Source organism: Prorops nasuta, unplaced genomic scaffold (assembly GCF_024137725.1).
Source record: "Prorops nasuta isolate Cenicafe-Biocafe unplaced genomic scaffold, Cenicafe_Pnas_1.2 PNAS00018, whole genome shotgun sequence".
NCBI lineage: Eukaryota > Metazoa > Arthropoda > Insecta > Hymenoptera > Bethylidae > Prorops > Prorops nasuta.
Genome location: NW_027116815.1, coordinates 4,886,494 through 4,905,204, shown reverse-complemented (window position 1 = coordinate 4,905,204; position 18,711 = coordinate 4,886,494). Strand labels below are relative to the sequence as shown.

The 18,711-nt window shown below is 44.8% G+C and overlaps 1 protein-coding gene across 1 annotated transcript in view; it reads left to right on the top strand.

Moving 5' to 3' along the window:
• The window catches only part of ds (dachsous cadherin-related 1), a 184,125-nt gene that overhangs the window by 139,279 nt on the left and 26,135 nt on the right, over window positions 1–18,711 (top strand). Inside the window, exon 3 of the mRNA XM_066738056.1 lies at window positions 2,227–2,698. Coding sequence (XP_066594153.1) covers window positions 2,227–2,698 — 472 coding nt within the window. The remainder of the gene's footprint in view (window positions 1–2,226; window positions 2,699–18,711) is intronic.

Genomic DNA, 18,711 nt, shown 5'->3' with positions numbered 1-18,711 from the left:
ACCAACGACCCAGAGGAAGAGGCCGATGGCGATGCTGTAACGGTTCGAGTCCCTCATCGAAATGCCACGGGGAAGGCGCATTAAACGCAAATGACCGATGCTTTACGCGAAAGCATCGAAAAGCGTGCAACGGAACTCTCATCTCGGTAAATGCACTTGTACAGGGCTCAAGGTCGTCCGGGATCGAACGAGAGAGAGAGAGAGAGAGAGAGAGAGAGAGAGAGAGAGAGAGAGGAGGTAGCTCTCTTTCTCTCGTAAAATATGTCACAAGCCGTCAGACCAAGGTGGAATGGAAAAAGCAGTGAACTGGTTTTATGAGAATGAACGAAACGAATTGGTTTGCACGAAGCATCGTTGCTGGATGCTGAGGAGTTTTCTGCTGCGGGGATTGAGATTCCTCGGTTAATTGAAAACGCTGAAGCTAATTAAGGTCAGTCACAATTCCAGCAACCGCGAAAGCGCGGAAGAATGATTCCCTCGATTAAGGCCAGATTCTGATTGAAATTAATAGGCCGGTGACGGGGCCTTATGTAATTTGACGAAGCGGGCCCATTGAAAAACGTCCGAGGAGTGAGGTAATGGCACTCCGCGAGTCGGATGGATGGTTCAACGACATTATAATGCGCGGTCTAATATTTCGTGGCTGGCAGCGCGTCCGACCCTTTTAATTTCACGCGGTCGATCCTGCCGAGTCCTCTCCCGAGTCCTCCGGGATACCGGGGAAGGAAACCTCTGGAAGATTTATGCAGCATGCCAGTGGTTCTCAGCCTCCGCACGAGAGTCGAGGAGCCTCTGTCGGAACGGGTTAAGCCTCAAAGATTTATGACGCCGATGTCAATAAAGTCACCTTCACTGTCAGCTTGCTGGAATCATGAACGCCATAACCTCGACTACTGATCATCCTCCCCAATGAGGCTTTTCTCCTCTCTTTCTTCTTTTAATCCTTCCGAATGATGTAATTACAGCACGATGAATTCTGACCCATCATCGATAAATTACCGCAAGCCCGTATATTATCTATTTTTCTATTAGAAATTTATCTGCCCCAAAATGGCTGCTTTTTATCCTACGGTTATGTTTAATTAAATATTCGTCGCGCGACAAGATTCCTCGTGGAATAAAGGAGTGAAAGAGAACCCATAAATATATATATATACCAATGCATTATTCCACCGAGAATCCGAAATAAGCGGCTTTCTTATTTATTCCTGCTGTTGGTGTTAGCAAATGGCAGGATTCATTGTGAAAGGCTGATCAGCAGAAGATAATCTTCGACACCTTCCGGTTTGCGGGGGCTCGCTTTGGATTTAACGCAAGTGTTAACATTAAAGACAGTATGTAAAACGGGTAATCCGATGTTTAAACGGTTTACACCCGTAACTCATAGTAATATATGGACTCGGTTGTGCGAGCTCTGGCGCACGGAGATTTATAGGTACGAGTGTCATTGGAGTCATGCGTCAAGAGCAAAACCTCCCGGTCCCCCCCCCCCCCCTCCCCCAAGATTTTCCCTCTAAGCCCCCGCTCATTCCAGAAAAAGGAGTCGAGCTGTCCCGTGTATATGCTCTTCTTGGTATGCCTCCTGTATATCAGCAGCCCCAGCAGCTCCCTCCCAAAAAAATATTCTAACGAAAAACACATTTCTAACTCCGTCCTCTGTCGCGCACGCATAAAATATTTTTCAATTCTTAAATACTATGAAACAGCCCATCAAACTTGTCTCTCCCAACGACTATATTTATAATTAATATCCTCGACTTAATGGCAAGATAATGTTCAACATATTAAAAATAACGGTTCCTTCCCATCAGAGTAGCTATATATATACTTTTCTTTTATCAAGCACTTTCCCAGCATTCCACAGAAAATCCCATTCGGGCATTCCACACAATTCCGCTTAACTAATAGTAATGAACACCTCAACGTGGAATTATACGTTCTCGGATTGTCATAGTGGCTCGGTATCCCGGCCTTACACTTGGAGCGATTAAATCACTTTATTATAGTCTATAATTACAGCCTCATGGCTGAAAACTCGTGGTGTGTGTTGCAACTTTTACTGCCAATCCAAGGCAGGATAATTTCTTAGCGAGGGCCATTACTACTCGTATCCCGTGTGAGGCCAGGCTTCACCTATGCCAAGCAAATAAATATACGAATATTATTGTATGTGTGTGTGCCTAAACGTAATAATAACTAATATCAACAAAAAAACCTGAATTCTAGGTGGCTTGAGTACAACGACCATCGTACGCGTGGAGGTGCTCGACGCAAACGACAACAGACCGATCTTCCAGCCCAGCAGATATAACGTGACCTTGAGGAATGACAGTCTGTCGCAAGGATCGGTGGTTCGCGTGTCAGCGACGGATCTGGACGAGGGTCTCCTGGGGCAGGTAGCGTACAGGATCGTGGCAGGGAACGAGGTTGGCGTGTTCAGGATTGACAGAGGAAGCGGTGACCTTCACGTGGCTAGGCCTAGCCTCTTGTCGAGGTCCTCGCTGTATCAGCTGAACGTGACCGCTAGCGATGCTGATGGCTGGAAGAGCTTGCTGGAAGCTGAGGTCAGGATCAGCGTGTCCTCGCAGGGTCACCGGCTTCCCGCCTGCGAGAAACCCCGTTACACCTTCATGGTCAAGGAGAGCGTGCCCCCGAACACCATCATCGGCAGTGTCAAAGACTCCTCGCCGCCAGGTACGTTCTCCAAAACGGATTATTAATCGACCAACTAATTGAGTTCGAGCCGGCGCCTCCGATCGTTAATTATCACTGATGATTTCTCTCCGTAATACCTAGTTTAATGGACCCTCTCTCGAGAATCATGCGTTCAATTAGTCCTGTCCCGTCTGACATTAGTCTCGGGAGAGGATCGAAAGAAGCGGCTGGAAAAGGTGCAGTTTTTGGAACCAGTTGCCAATACGTTAAAACACACACATATATATATATATATATATATACATATATAAATTAGAGTGAAGATTTTAAGCTCGCATCCCAAGCTTTCCTATCGTCGCAGCAGTATATCACTATATATACTGGTCGAGTCAAGATGAAGGCAGGATATTGAGTTTAGGACGAGGACGCGGTGCAGGATTGGACTTGGAAACGTATTCCACGCGCGGCGGTACCCTGTTAGCATAGTCGTGTCACGATAGAGTTGAGATCGCGTACGCCTACGTGCCAGAGACTCTATAGGTGAGCGCGTCCATGTGATAGTGGTAGGACGAGCGGAGGAATCCTTCTCTTTCCTGAACTCCTCGTGACAAAATCAACTGATAAATCATTCGGTATAGAAGTCAGTCGGCTCGGGGTAACTTAACTTGGAATTCGAATAAACACGTCTCGCGAGCACCATAGTAGGTCATGTTGTGCCTCTCAACAAATTCTTCCTCGTTGCTGAAGAGTAATAATCCTTATTTCTGGAAAATTCCTCGAAGGATCCTTTTCTCTTCTCTCGTCAAGCTCATATATATATATATATATATACATATTTTTGCGAAGGATCGCAGGTTAAATGCGTTTGATCGGTTCTCCACAAGCTATACGGTATGTGCAGAGGATATCAGTTGGGGCTGCTTTCGCACTGCGGTAGGAAGAGCAAGTTGCTATATATATATATATATATATATATATACACGTATATCGGGTGGGGTTGATGGTGTGGGTGGAGGGGTAGGGGATAGGGGCAGAGGTACGTATCCGTGTTTCCACACTGGTGGTACATCCGATGCAAGATATGGTGCGTCACGACCTGCACTCACCGCGCGCCATATACCCGATGCGCAGCGTGTAAAGTGTCTCGAGAAAGCGCATCGAGCTGTACGAAGGAACAGCCAGTAACGTTACAGGCCCGGCGACGGAGGATAGTTTACACGACGGTGCCTTACCGGTGGTCGCATTGTTCGCTAGCCCGCATATGCAGCCTCTTGCATATCAATGCAAGCACAACTCCACTCTCCACCAACCTTCCAACCGAATCTTTCTTCCTACGGCTCACCTATCTTTTCCTCTTCAATTCTCATTCTTTTTCTTCGGCTTCAGCCTCTCGCTCTTCATCATTAATCTCCCACTATTACCACTTTATTTTAGTAATTCGTTTTATGATTGAAAATGTTTATTTCCTTGTATCGTATATTATAGATTTCACTTATATTGTGTATATATATATATATGTAAACTGCTGTCTCAGCACAGGAAAAGTGTGCAATCAGAATGGAGGGAGGGCGAGAAAAAATTGGCATAACGTAGAGTGTGTAGGTACTATCTGGGGTTAAAAAGTATCGTGACCTCGTCCGACGCGAAACCTCGATTCCACTCGAGATCCGTGCTGTACACTGCAGTGTCGTGAAACGTCCACTCTCGCCCCACCCTTCTACTAACCTGACCAGGAAACGCGTTTCTCGGATTTCTCTGTAACACTGTATGGAATAAGCACCCACGAGAAATCTCTGCAAAGTCTCTCATCTCGGAATAAGGATTTAGCCTTTGGCTGTATAAACTTGAGACATCAGTTTGAGTGAGATTAGCACTATAGGAGGTACTCCAACCGAGAGTTTATCTAGGATGAAGTACTAGCGTATGAAATATCCTTGAAATGAGCCGTCGTAATTTTTGGATAATCCTATACGCGAGAGGCCATTTTTTTCTCGATATATACTTAATAAAATAGGAAACTCGAATTTCTGCAAGTATATCGAGACCAGTTTCTCGATAAAACTATACTCGCGAGGATGCTTGATAATTCCGAATGTGCATCGGATGATGATACAGATCGGGTTCGATTTCATAGCCGAGCGCCATGCGTCCGAGAACCTGTTCGAGCAAAAGGATACTGGCACTCTCGTCTCGGCAATATTTGACATACGGCAGCCAATCAGATTATCAGATTAAGTCGAATGGCGATCCAAGCCCCGTGCAGAGGCCAAAGTCCACCAGCTACCATTTTACGAGCACCTGTTCCAATAAGCGAATCGACCACCCTGTCCCCCTCCCGCGTATCCTGAAAATTCTCAAGCCGTCCGAATCATAAGACAATGCAAGTTTCAACCTATTATTAAAACATCGTGCTGCGTTCGTTCTCCAGTGCGAATGGACACGCAAACTCCGCAGGTGAAACCTTTGATGAGTGCTCGCGCTAATTATATTCTTAGCTAAACTACGGAAGGCACTGTGAAATTACAGGTCAAAACCGTATACTTTTGCGGGAAAAAATTTCATTGTATATATCCGTCGCGTGGTTGCAGGGTTCTCGCTATAAACGATCCTGTCGATAATAGGGCCATTCCGAGAAAAGTCGTGGACAATTATAGGTGACAAAATCCATTAATGATTTTTAGATGACACTAAAGCTCGGCATATGGTGCTACCGCGCGATTCTTTCGGCACATACGCGTAGCTCCTTATTTGGATCGTAGCGGATCTTCCATAAAGTCCGGCGACAAAGTGAAGAACGCGCCTGATTTTACAGCCCCGAGTTTATGGCACCTCGGGAATCATCCACGAAGCTGAGGAACCGCATGTGGAGGGATCTCGACCGAGTGTATGCGCTGCAACAACCTTCCGACCGGTCTTATCTTATCCGCGAATGAGCCGCTCCCAGACTGGGACGATGAAAATCGGGGATGGCGTTGGAATGATGAAATCGAGAGGCCTGTCCGAGGAATGTTCTGCCCAACTCCGGTGCAGGATGCGACTGGCTATTTAAGGGCCATTTGAATCAAGTTCCTTTCTTTTCATACCCCGAAGTGACAAAAGCATTCTCACTCCGGTTAATGTCCCTTAACCAGTTTCATGACTGCGGTCTCCTGATAACGAAATTCCTATATCCAAATTAATTATACCTCATTCGACTCGAGTAATACTTCTTCGCTCGTATCGTTTGGTTTCTATTTGATACATTATATGATGTGTATTATAGAGTTTTTAAAAGAAAACTAAATTTTTCAAAGAACCGCTCGATTATATGTAAAACAAATTTATTAACTTCTTCGTATATTTTTTTTAATCTTGTCTTGAACGCTCTTTAAGGACTTTTACTTTTGTGTCTTAGGCCGTCGATGCTACAAAGTTTTATCTTTAAATTCATTGCTGTTTATATACTTATCGGTATAATGCTATACGAATAGGTAAGATATTTATAGAATCGAACTTGTCCAATTTAATTTAAACCGGCTATTCGTATCAGAATATATACTAGAAATGAAACTAGACCAAAGACAATATTTTTCTCCGACCAAACTCTTTGAAAGTTCGAGAGTGGATAGGTTACAAGTATAAAGTTTGTTAAGACCACTTTATTACCAATGGATCTCGATGAAAGCCACGGTGGCAGGCGTGCTAAGGTGGCTCGTGACTCTGAAGTATTGTGTTTCTGTCGATTGGCCAAGATCACGAGAGTCGAAAGTGCATTTGGTAGAGCGAATAACATTTATAAAGCTATCCAAGACAATGGCTCCTCTCCTTGGACAAAAATCACCGTTGCGAGAACTCCCTGTTTACATTATGTTTAACCAGTCGACGAACAGATTTCAGCTGAATTTACGATTGCCGAATGCCGATTGCGCTAACTAGCGGGATTTACGAATCTCGACGGTGCTCCTCGCCTTCCGCGGAATCCTTTCTCCGCTATCGCTAGAAAGCCTTGCACTAAGTGACAGGATGATGTCTACTCCTATTTCTAGAAAGCGTATGTATATATATATATATAGCGACTAGGTGACACAAAGTCCCGCTTCGATTTCCTAGAAAGTGCTCTCCTGAGAAATTCCTGCTATACCCATATTCGCGGAGATATTTGCATAGACTCATTAGATGAGAAGCAATTAAAACGGTGATCTTACCGAGATTATTAATTTACGGCCTCTAATGAATCTACGCGGTACCGAGACTGGCACAGATTTATTAAACGGATAGATACAGCGAGCTATTATAACACAAACACACACACACACATATAAGCTTAGAATTAGCGAAGGAGAAACGTTGAAATTAGATGGATTTTCAAAGTTAGGGTCAAAGGACTTTTGGCAGGAATCTTGAAGGCAATCGAGGAGGCTTAGTGGAGAGGAAGCTGAAGAATCTTTGAGAAGCTGGGTTGGGCATTTGGTAGTTTTCGGGGCCTGGGATTCTTGGGTAGAGAATGCGTCTCCGCCGCGGTGTGTCGGAAGGTGGTGGTGGTGGTGGAGCGAGGAGGTGGGTAGAACGCGTGGAACGAGGTAGGTGGGGATCTCGGGAGGGACTGTTGGCAGGGAGGAATGGGGGGATGTAGCCGTCGAGGTCGCATAAATCGTCGTGAGTCGGATTCCGGGCAGCCGAACGCGAGCCAGCCGCCATTGTCCGGGACTTTTTAGCCTCCCCCCTCCCCCCGTAAAGCTGCCGCGAAGCTGCACTCTTTGCATATGCTTTAAATATCGCCGCTCTGCCCTGTTCTCCGCGCTCCTCAGCATTGAGCTCTCGCAGCACACACACACACACACGCGCGCTCCAACGCACACGCTGCCCCCGTCCACCCTTTCCGTTCACCAACGCGTATATGCGCACCGTTTTTCTTCTTTACCGCAGCGGAGCAGCCCGAAGCGCGGGAGGATGGGGACTCGCGGTGTGTTCCAAAATTGGCTCGCTTAAAGCTGCTTCGACACCAAAGACACTCTTTCTCGCTCTCTTCGCCACCAGAATCCGCTGAAGCCTCTTGTATTATCGGCCCGCTATTTATCTTCCTGCCGGATTTTGCCAGATCTATAGTATAATGGGCTAATTAACTTAATTAATGCTATGAGAGCATCGCGAGTCGTTCGCCGTTTTGCCGAAGAATTTCTCAGTCGCAACGTTATTTTTTATGCTGCTCGGACAGTGTTTTCTTTCTTTTGGAGAACGTCGCGGGACATCAGCGAGAGGTCGAAACGATCGTGCACGGATTATATCGCAGGGTGCTTCCGATCGCGTTATGGGCGTTTTGATGCATCCTTCATATGTCGAGATAAGGTTAATTCGACGACTGGGTTATCATTTAATTTATTTATCGACCTCATAAACGACCAGATCGCTCGAACAGATCGGCTGAACCTCCGGGGAAAGTTTCGGGTCGCGAGTTAATTTTCACCCTGCGGGCTGAAGATCCGAGGTTCGCACACACACACACACACACACACACAATTAACACACTGGTAACCGCGAGACTAATCTTATCGTTGTGACACGTCGTACGTCCATTGGGGGATTTAGCGTGCACGCGCCATAAAGATCGGGAGAGAACAGTGCCTTCTTTTAAGGATCCTCTATAAAGATACAACGCGGCATAATTCGTGGAACGATTTCGCGCTTTGCCGATGACTGCCGAAATCTTCCCAGCTCGTCTCGATGACTAAATTTCATGCCCGAATAAAGCTCCCTCTTCTCCCTATCTCGCTGCTTGCTAATAGCCTTTTTATGCCTCTTTCATTCCTCCTTTTATTTTTCACTTTGAAATTAATCCTTGCGTCATTCCTTTAATTCCTGTTTCTCACTTATATCTTCAACTTTATTACTTGTCTAACCGATATGAGTTAAAAGCCGAGGCGTAGCTTACAAGGATCTCTCGTATTTGTAATTATATTTGGAGAAGCTTAAAAAAGACACTCAATCTTTCGTATATATATATATATATATATATATATATATAGCTGTGCGATCGGTAGCTGCAACGATCTCTTCCATCGGATGGTAAACAGTGGCTGAGGAAATTGACGTAAAAGGGTGCAGGAAGGGAAGCAGCGAGCCAGCGGAAATTATCATATTACCCTATAGTGGAGAGTTCTTCTACTGCCCCCTCCCCCACCCCCCTCCACTCGCGACCTATTCAGCGCCGCAGCCTGCCATGCGAGGATGCTAATACGGTGAATTCATTAGTATTTGCGCATAAATACCTCAACTACGCACCAAAGCTCGTAAAAAAAGCGTACGTGCAATCGTATCGTATTTAAATTTAATGAAACCATTAACCTCTTCGTTACAAGCACCAATAAAATTAATAAAGATAATCATCGCGTGTATTGTGTTCGAATGAATTCTCCAATAAATGCATTTACTCGTGATAAAGGCTACGGCTGCGTGGTGAAATCATTCCTCGAGCGAACGCGGTATTTTTACATCGATTAAGAAAACTCGGCGTTTACGTGGTTTCGACTGGAATTTAAGGGTAATGAATTTTTTATTTCTGTCGGAGCACTTAGCTCTTGAAATGTCATCCTATCGCGAGCGGAGACGTAAAAAAGTTTATTAGCAAGTTTACAAGTGACAAAGTTCCCCGAATATAATTTCAAGAGTCCCGTTGATGGATTAACGACTGGCTGGAAATATAAGTCTTATCGATAGAATTTTTTTCTTTGCCCGTAAAAATTTTATTGCCAGCCGTCGGTATGAGGGGTTAACGACGGGATTCGCTTCCTATTATCTGTACAACACTAACGCAGACTTACGGATTATAATGAAAAATTGCGGGAGAAGTGTGCGCGAACCGCGTATATATAATATTATTTTACGAGTAAAAATTAAGAATGATTGGAAAGGAGCGATGAAAAAGTGTGACAGGCCTCTGCGAAAGAGGATAAAAAAGCATGGAGTAAGAATGAGATTGATGAAAATGTATTTGAATCGCGATAAAGAAGACGACGAGGAGGAGGAGGTGGTGGTGGTGGTAGTGGTGATTGAAGAAATGGACGCAGGGGATGAGGCAGCGCGGGGTACGGTTGCGCAAAGGCAAATGAAGAGAGGAGACAGGGGGCTGAACGTGAAATTCTGAGAACGAAGTTACGCAAATCAGACTCGGGGAACATTCGTCGCGGGCCAGAGTCGTCGGCCGTTGCTATCTCGGATCTTCTTCTTCTTCTTCTTGGCTTAGCCCGGGCCCCAAGAGCAATGCAGACCTCGGCTGGATACGCCTGTTTTGCATCGGTAGGGACACGGCTCTCGCTTTAAAAGGACCCGCCCGGCAAAATTTGCGGAAAGCAGCCGGCCGCCGGGCCACTTAAAAAGGCCGGGAAGGTCCCAAGAGTTGACAGCTTGCGAGCAAGACATTTCACTGTTTTCACGGATAATTAAAGAAATTAAACAAATCCAATTAAACGGCTCAGCTCCTTCGATTAATCTCAAAATTCACTCGCTTCTACTTCCTTTTGTACGCGGAGACGCGTGTTCCGCTCTTGATTTATGTTCCTTCGCGAAAATCCACCGTATGTACCAACGATTCGTTCGGCCATTTCCGTTTTTCTTCGTCGATCGAGGACCTTGAGCTTTCTCGTAGGTCGTTCGCGCGGGGGAAGCGGGGTTACATTTCTCCACCTTGAGAGTCGCTCCGGAGTGATATCGGAGCTGAGTAAACAAGAGGTTCGAAGCGTGGTTAAAAGCGAGTAACGGGCGGTAAAGTCACATCCACAGTGTGTGTGGCTATATATATACGCACGGGGCAAAAATTCGTCGAGTGATTTCCGCAGGGTGACCGCAGCAGAGAGCTACGAGGCGCAGCTCTTCTCGCGCTGTGGTGCACCGAGCCGTTGCACTCGCATACCTCGACTTGCATATATATATATATATATATATAGCTGCGTGTGCATGCTTATTATTATTATTATATCTTAGGAACGAGTGAAAAAATGTTCAAACTAATACCCGCAAACTCGAGCGAGTTTTAACTTCTTTCGGAAAGAAAACCCCTCCACCGTGATTAATTCTCCTTTCCAGGGCTTAATTTCCTCTTTATTATCTTTTAAAAACGCTTTATTTCCATGCAAATTTCAATTTCCCCCGAATAAACCATATTATGCAAATTTCTATGCGTATTAAAAACCCGTTTGACAGTAACTGTCAAGCCCATAAATGCCAATTAAAACATTCTTATGAACCATTATACTTGTTGTTATTAAAAAGCGAGCTTTTATCGAAATTATCGTTTATCTGCAGGGTCCAAATCTCTTATCTACAATCTGAATACTTTTACAGCGTGCTCTCGTAATATCGCCTTGCCTTTCAATTTATTTCACGCGAGAATGCTTATATATTTTATTCTCCCTTTTGTTAATTTCATCATTTCTTGCTCTCTCTCTCTCTCTCTCTCTCTCTCTCCTAGGTTACGGCAACTTATTTACTTCAAGTTTATCTCTGTTTCTTTTAAATTCGCGCGAGAGTGGGAAGGGAAGGGGGGGGGGGTGAGAAGTTCTTTAGTGCGATTGCCGGTGTGCGCGCGTGCGGTTATGAAGACATCTTATAGCGCCATAAAGCCTCCCAGGATTCTATTTCTATCAGCAGATCGTATCCTGCTTATTCCCGGGTTTTATCCCGCAGGGCTCTGCGATTACTGCGCGAGGACTCGAAATTCCAGACGACGACACGGAGAATCGAGAACGGATCGAATCGCAGACGCGAGGGAGAAAAAGCGGAAAGTTTATCGCAATACCAAACATGTTTAAAACTCACCGACTCCCTCCCGGAAACCATTCACTGTATTTCTCCGTTGAACTTCGTTAAATCTAAAACGATAAATAACGTACAATAGAGCAAATCGCGAAACGTTCCTTTACAGTATTTACCGTGCGGCGGCAGCTGCAAATATACAGTGCGGAGAGAGGAAAAAAAATGAAAAATAAACTGCTGGAAAGGAACGGAAGGATTAAAGTTGAAAATTGAATACGACTATATGACTTTTACTATGTTGAATGAACTTGGCAAATTGTTTTAGCAAATTCCTCACGTAGGTATAAAAAAGAAATGCGTGCGCACGTTCTATACGAGATGGTGGATGAAGATAAGGGGACGCGGGAGATAAGATGAGAATGGAGGAAGGGAATCTAGCGGTCTTTTCTCAGATTTTACGTGAAAGGGCCAGTGCAAACGTGCGCAGAACGCACAACAAACTCAGGAACAAACCGAATGTCTTAGGGAATAAATTGCAAGAACACCACAAGAGCATTGTTTATATATATATATATATATATATATATATATACGTTTATTCTCCCGCACGATAAACTCGAAATAGCATTGAATTCGTCGGACCTCGCTCGCATTCTTTTGCCAGCTCGATACACGCGACGATGCTAATTATTTATTTGATTAGGCTCCCGCGGGAGGTTAATATGGTCGGGGTTTGATTTTCGAAGAAAATTAATCCGGGAAGCGGCAGGAAGGCACGTCTTGTAGCAATCGGAATCGGTAAGCAAACGAATAAAGCCTGTACATACGCACAGGATGTCCCGGTGGGAGTGGGCAGCGACTAAATGGCGATGCGTTCCGCGGGACGAAAGGATGCTAAGAGGATCGGGGAGGGGGACGTGGGGGGAGGCTAAAATGCAACGCGGCAGAAACGACAAGACAATGGACGGCGACAATAAGGCTGGCGGGCTTCCAGCGACGCGAAAATAAATTAAAATGATGCTCAACATCGGCTACTGGACTTCCTCCCCCCTTAACCCACCCCCCTCTCCTCCCCACCCTTCCACCTTTTCTTCTCCGTCGCCAGGGAGAATCCTGCGCGGCTTGACTCAACCATCCAAGGCCACAACTCTTAACGAGACGGGAGTCCTCGCAGCATCCTGGAAAACTCAGCTCCACTCGATCAATATGCGAACAATCGCGTCCTAAGGGCTACAACCATTAACTCTGTACAGTTTATATATACTGTATTCAATTTTTTAACTGATCCTATGGATGAGAAAAAAACAACCAAATTTATACTTATTTATTGATAATAAACGCGAAGGAGCGTAAAGAAACGAGTAGAAAAATTTTGGTAGCGAGCGAGACTCAGCGGTAAGACCATAGGCGTTTGTCGAGAGTGTTGTAATTCAGTGAAAAACGGAGGATGTAATTAAATAATGACGATGAATCGCGAGTCTTTGCAGCATTCAGCTACGCGACGAATGCGATGAAGAAGCGATATGGTTGTAAAGGCACGCTGTCATTGATGGGGGTCCCGTTTATTCCCCTGTCCCTTTCCAATGGTACAGTCAAATCCCTTTATACCGAATAATCGACGATTTCTCTATACGTCGCTTTTAATGCAACGAACACACGTTTTTTACGTGTACTAATGCAGATATATTCTAAAAATAACGCTTCTCGCGAAACTTCCTCGTGTATTAAGAGCGAGATGACTCTTGGAGAAAAAAAGGGTGGAATTACTCCGTGATGAAAATCGATCATCTAAAAGGCATTTAGCCGAGCGTTCCAACGATCTCGTCTCGCGATATTTTCCTCGCGATAACTTCGGATGACTCATTTATTTAGGAACCTGGAAGAAATAATAATATATATATATATATATATATATATATAGCAATTTAACTGTGATAAAAAAGCTTCTCGTCATTTCCTGAGATGGCTGAAGATAGACGATGCAGTAATTGACTTCTGCTTATCAGGATTTTTTATTTCCACGATACGATCGATAATGTTTTCTAGACCCTTTTGCGCAGCTCCGTTTTCGTCGAGCAATAACGGCTCTTTAATCACTATTATCTGCCGGGTAATAATAGTATAAACAGAACGAGCTTGATTTGTTGGATCGCCAAAGCGAATTCGATGAGTTTAATTGGACCAGAACGTGAGATTCTGCAGTATCAGCAGAAGATGTACCGTATATACTCCAAGGGTGGGAGGGTAAAGTATATCGTTAGAGCTGGCATAATAAGTGGATATAGGAAAAAGGAAAATTATATTTGATTGCGAGAGGAAAGCTGAGATTAAGGGAAATTGTAGGTGAGGCAAGGATTTCTGGTGGAAAAGCAAGAGCGTCCTAAAATCACAATTGGTTCGTGCTCCTCAATTTTCCCACCACCCTCTCTTCAAGTATTCCATAGCTTCAATCCCCCTCCTATCGCCTCGCGAGTCTCGGTCAGCTGGTTCTCTCAACATCCGTATACGTATATTTACGTAACCTTACGTGCACATTTATTCACTGCTATCACCATCTACCGACTGCTCGCTGTCATTACCTCCATGGAATCCGTAAAACTGAAAAAATGGCTGTCAATCACTCGTCTGTAATTTATATCTCCTCGATACAACCATACGTATGCTTTCCTTTCTTTCGAGGAGAAAAACAGACAATTCGATATATTGCAGTCGACCAACAACTTCATAACGTTAGCCAATCATTTCGATCAATGATTTATCAGCTATCCAGTCTGCCTTGTAATTATATAGATCATTACACTCGATTTCTGGCGCGGGTTACCACGAATAAGGAGATGTAAGACGGGCGAAATATTGGTAATAGTATTAGTGTACTCGATACGTTCGTGAAAACAGTGCGAATACACCAGTGTGAAGTTAGCACCCCAAATTTTAAAAATGGAAAAAAACCAAACAGTTCTGATAGCACCCGGACAAGCTCTATACACAGTTCCTTGTTATTTTTCAAAAAAAAGTTCTACAGATTGAACTCGAAAAAGTAGAAAAAATTATTTGGGGTGCCAAGTTCACATTCTCTAATATTCAAACGCTAATATCCTTTAAACTAAAAGTCCTATAGATAAAAACTATTAGACATATTTATAAAACTCTTAGGGGTGCCATCAGAACTCTAGTTAAACATGGAAAATTAGAAGAAAAAAAATTTTTTTTAAATGTACAAAATTTTTTTTTTTATAATTTTCCATGTTTAACTGGAGTTTTGATGGCACCCCTAAGAGTTCTATAAATATGTCTAATAATTTTTATCTATAGGACTTTTAGTTTAAAGGATATTAGCGTTTGAATATTAGAGAATGTGAACTTGGCACCCCAAATAATTTTTTCTACTTTTTCGAGTTCAATCTGTAGAACTTTTTTGAAAAATAACAAGGAACTGTGTAAAGCTTGTCCGGGTGCTACCAGAACTGTTTGGTTTTTTTCCATTTTTAAAATTTGGGGTGCTAACTTCACACTGGCTGCGAATACAACGGAGAGAGGAGAGGACGCGAGGCAAGAAAAATTTGCCAAATTGCGAATCAGCCGTTGATATTGCAATACCGGCGATTCTGGCTCAGTTGTTAGACGGTCTACTTAAGGGGTTTAATTGTTATAAGGCCGTTTCTTAATTAACGAAGGCAGCACGATTTTCGGCCGACTACAAAACGGATCGTTTCCACGTGATCGCGGCTTATCTTGATCGGCGCCATAACCGGACGCACCGGTCCAATTAAAAATCGACAGATTTATGCAAACGATCCCGCTTTCATTGGCTCGGAGGATTCCTGCGGGATCACTGCGGGGATAATCTATCGCGCCCACAGCCAATTGCCAAATCGGCATCGTCCACTCATTTTTCATCCACGATAAAAAAGACTCGACCCATTCTTCGGATATAGTAATTGCGTCACTTCGCATTCAAAGCACTTTCTCATAGGCCTTGCAATTAAATCGTCTTTTTTCAAATATCTGGAGTAAACCCGTTTCTACGGTTCGGAGGGAAAAAACACTGGGAATTGATCGGTCTGGTTGAGTGTATTAATTAAAAGCAAGCAGGTTCCGATAGAAGCAGACGAACCAATAAGAGATATCGGGGAAACTGCAGGCCTATCCTTTTAGATGTTAACTGGCGAGAGAGGAGAGAGAGATAGAGATGGGAAGGAATTCAGGGGAATATAATTAGGGAAGAGAAAAGAATTGTTGCAATAGAGATATAATGAGGATTAGCGTATCTTTATGCGAATATGAGGAATCGTTTGAGCTGCGTTGTGGATGATGCGATGGTGGTGGAGGGAGGGGGGAAACGACGGAGGAGCATAGCCTTATTTCGCTAATTAACTCGTAACGGGTCATTCGGCTTTCGAGGTCGGTCCCTGGATTGGTATTCTCGTGGGGCGGCGCCAGCGGGTCGTTGAAGCTCTCGCAGGGGGATGGGCAAGATGGGCAAATGTCCATTTACGATCGCCTCGAAAAGCTCGTAATCGCCTTGCCTGAATACTTTGTCGCCTCGCGCTTTCCCCGGCTCGACGACAAAGTCCATTTCGCGACCATAACCCACCGAATTACGAGCCATCCTCGACTAAATATGGATATCGGCCCTTTTCTACTACCTCCTTATTCTCTCGGCCTCACTTATCCTCTGCTCTTTGCTCCAGGCATTTTTCTCTCCTTCTTCGTCCCCTCTCTTCCCAATATATACTCGCTGCATTTATAGAGCTACGATTCATATAGCGGACTGTCGCGAGAGTCCTTGGTTCGTTCGTCCTTTAAAGATCGATCCTCGATGGTCGTTGCTCCAGATTCAACCGGAGAGTGAAACAATGGCTTGTTGGAATGCAGAATTTAGAAGAGTCTCGATTGATCGATCGTAAGTAATGGCAAATGGAGTCGCGACTAAGGGCTTCGAAGGCTTCGTGGCCGAGTTGAGATTGCGGGGGCGAGTATTGTCGATGCTGGTGGGTTAAAGTAAATAGCGAGGATCGTGGCTACCGAAGGCACACGAATGGCACAAGGACCCATAAGGCTCTTCGTCGTGCACGTGAGAACGAGGCATCCTGCGGCTAGCCGATGCGCGGTGGAAGGGGAGAGACCGGCCTGTTGCACTCCTGCTGGATGCGGCGTATGAGAGCGAGCTAGTGGGGGAACGTGGGGAAAGGGGAGGGTGATCCGTGGAGGGGGTACTAGCGCGAATGAGAGGGAATGAGAAAGATGCACGGAATGACTAAGGCGCAAGAGGCAAAAGAGAGAATCACACGGGAGTCAAGGAACTAGAAATGAATTCCATTTGCGCAAGGAAGCCACTCTCGGATGAAGGGAGATGCTGGCTAAGGGATCCTCAGCGGGCACGGAATAAAAAGAGCTGGCGTGATGTCGGCATGCTTTGCCGATGAATCCGACTAGTGCAATAAAATATAGTTGCGATGAAAAAAATTCATAAAGAACCACGAAACACAACTCTTAGCTAGAAATTAAGTTTGCCCATCGATCGATAAATCATTTTTAAAGCAAATTATCAATCGTTGCTTCTCGTGGCAAATTTTTCATCGTGAGACTATTTTTAGACGATTGTGAGATACGGGAGAGTCGAGGATGACTTTTCTGATCCGCGTGCAATTTTCGTGACGTTCTCCGGACGTAATAAACGCGAGTTGTGTGGCACACGTGCGTTCGGTGTACGCCGTGGATCGTTCCGAGCAACATGTAGTCCTGGCGAATGTTCAGAGAGTGACTCGATGACCGCGAGCCAATGGTCCTTGGTGTGATAACATCTCGCGGAAGTGCCAGAGAGGCCACAGTAGACTCGTCGAGCTTTGGACTTTAGCCAATTCACACTCGCCTGGCAATCGGTCTGGTTGCGATAGGGAAACTACCGGATCCACTATTTCAGTCCTTTCTCGCTGATAACCGCGCCTAACGAACGAGAGGTCGCTGCGATGCTTTATGCACCAGTAGCCGTTGACCGCTCATCGTTCCTGCGTGAACGGATTTCCAGCTCTGACGAATATATAATTAATATTCACTCGCGGATTATCGCATACCGCATAGTTACTGAACAGTCCAATCTGCATGCGCTCTTCCTTCAGTTTTCTCACTTATATTTTGTCCAGGCACGCTCGTTGTTTTTTCCCTCTTGTAAAGATTTCAGTTAGCCGATTTACATCCCTCTACATTTCTGCGAATAAATTAGAGTTGATCAAAGTTTTTCTGTGTCGAGTAGCCCGGTTACGAGTTTGCCGATCCTCGTAGGTGTAACCAAGACAAATCACTCGCGTATTTGATGAATTCGGCCGGGGACCGGATCGAGATCGTTTCAGTCCTTTCCACGGACCGAATCGAGAGCAAGTTTTTGTCGCAGAATCCCCTTGCTCGCCGGAAGACTCGGTAACACGCTCATTACTGATTCTCGCATTTTCGCGTCCTTAGCCCGTACTCCACTGCCGATTTCAACATTTCCACTCGTATTTTCGACAGGACCGAGGAACAATTAAACGAACAAAGGAATGTCTGGAAAAATATTTCCAATTGAAAAATTAACGGTAGATGGTGGCTGCGTGCACGTGTGCATACCTGGTCGGTACTCGCATCAAGCAATTCCATAAATCATGGCGGAGCTATTATTCAATGATTTTCCCTAATAAAAATTGTTTTTATGGAGTCGTAAACATATTCAACAAGGGGAAAAAGTCAGAGAGGTTAATGAAAGAAAATTGGATGAACGGGCAAATATTCGTTCAGCAGGAGATTATGAGTGGCTTCCGTGGCTCTTGGCTACTTAAATAAACATTGTAAGCATTCCGCGCGTAATACTAAAACGAAGGTGCAACCAGCATCCGCAAATGGACGGACATAAATTATGCGACGAGCATATACATATACAGCTTCAGGATGGTCCGGCGTGAGTCGATGTCACTGCTGGACGAACGTCAGCCAAACAGGATGTATCGTGGAAATGGCATGTCTCTCTTCGTCCCCTCTTCCAGGTAACTCGGTCTCTCTTCAAGCTTCGAGACATAGAGAGATAGAGAAAGAAAGAGGGGGGGGGGGGGGGGGGGAGAAAAACCCGACCAGCACGTTGCAGAAGCTAGACCACGTGTATTTGTCGAAACACCGCATTTGGATTAGAATGAATGATTGCAAAGCTCCTGGTAAAAAAAAACCTGTCGAGAATTATGACAGGAAAAACAAACTGGGCGATCACCCGTATAGACAGTCGATGCGAGTTTTCCCAGATGCATTTAATGAATAATTAAGAGACGATTTAACGGGATGAATGAGGAGAAGGACTAAGCTGGC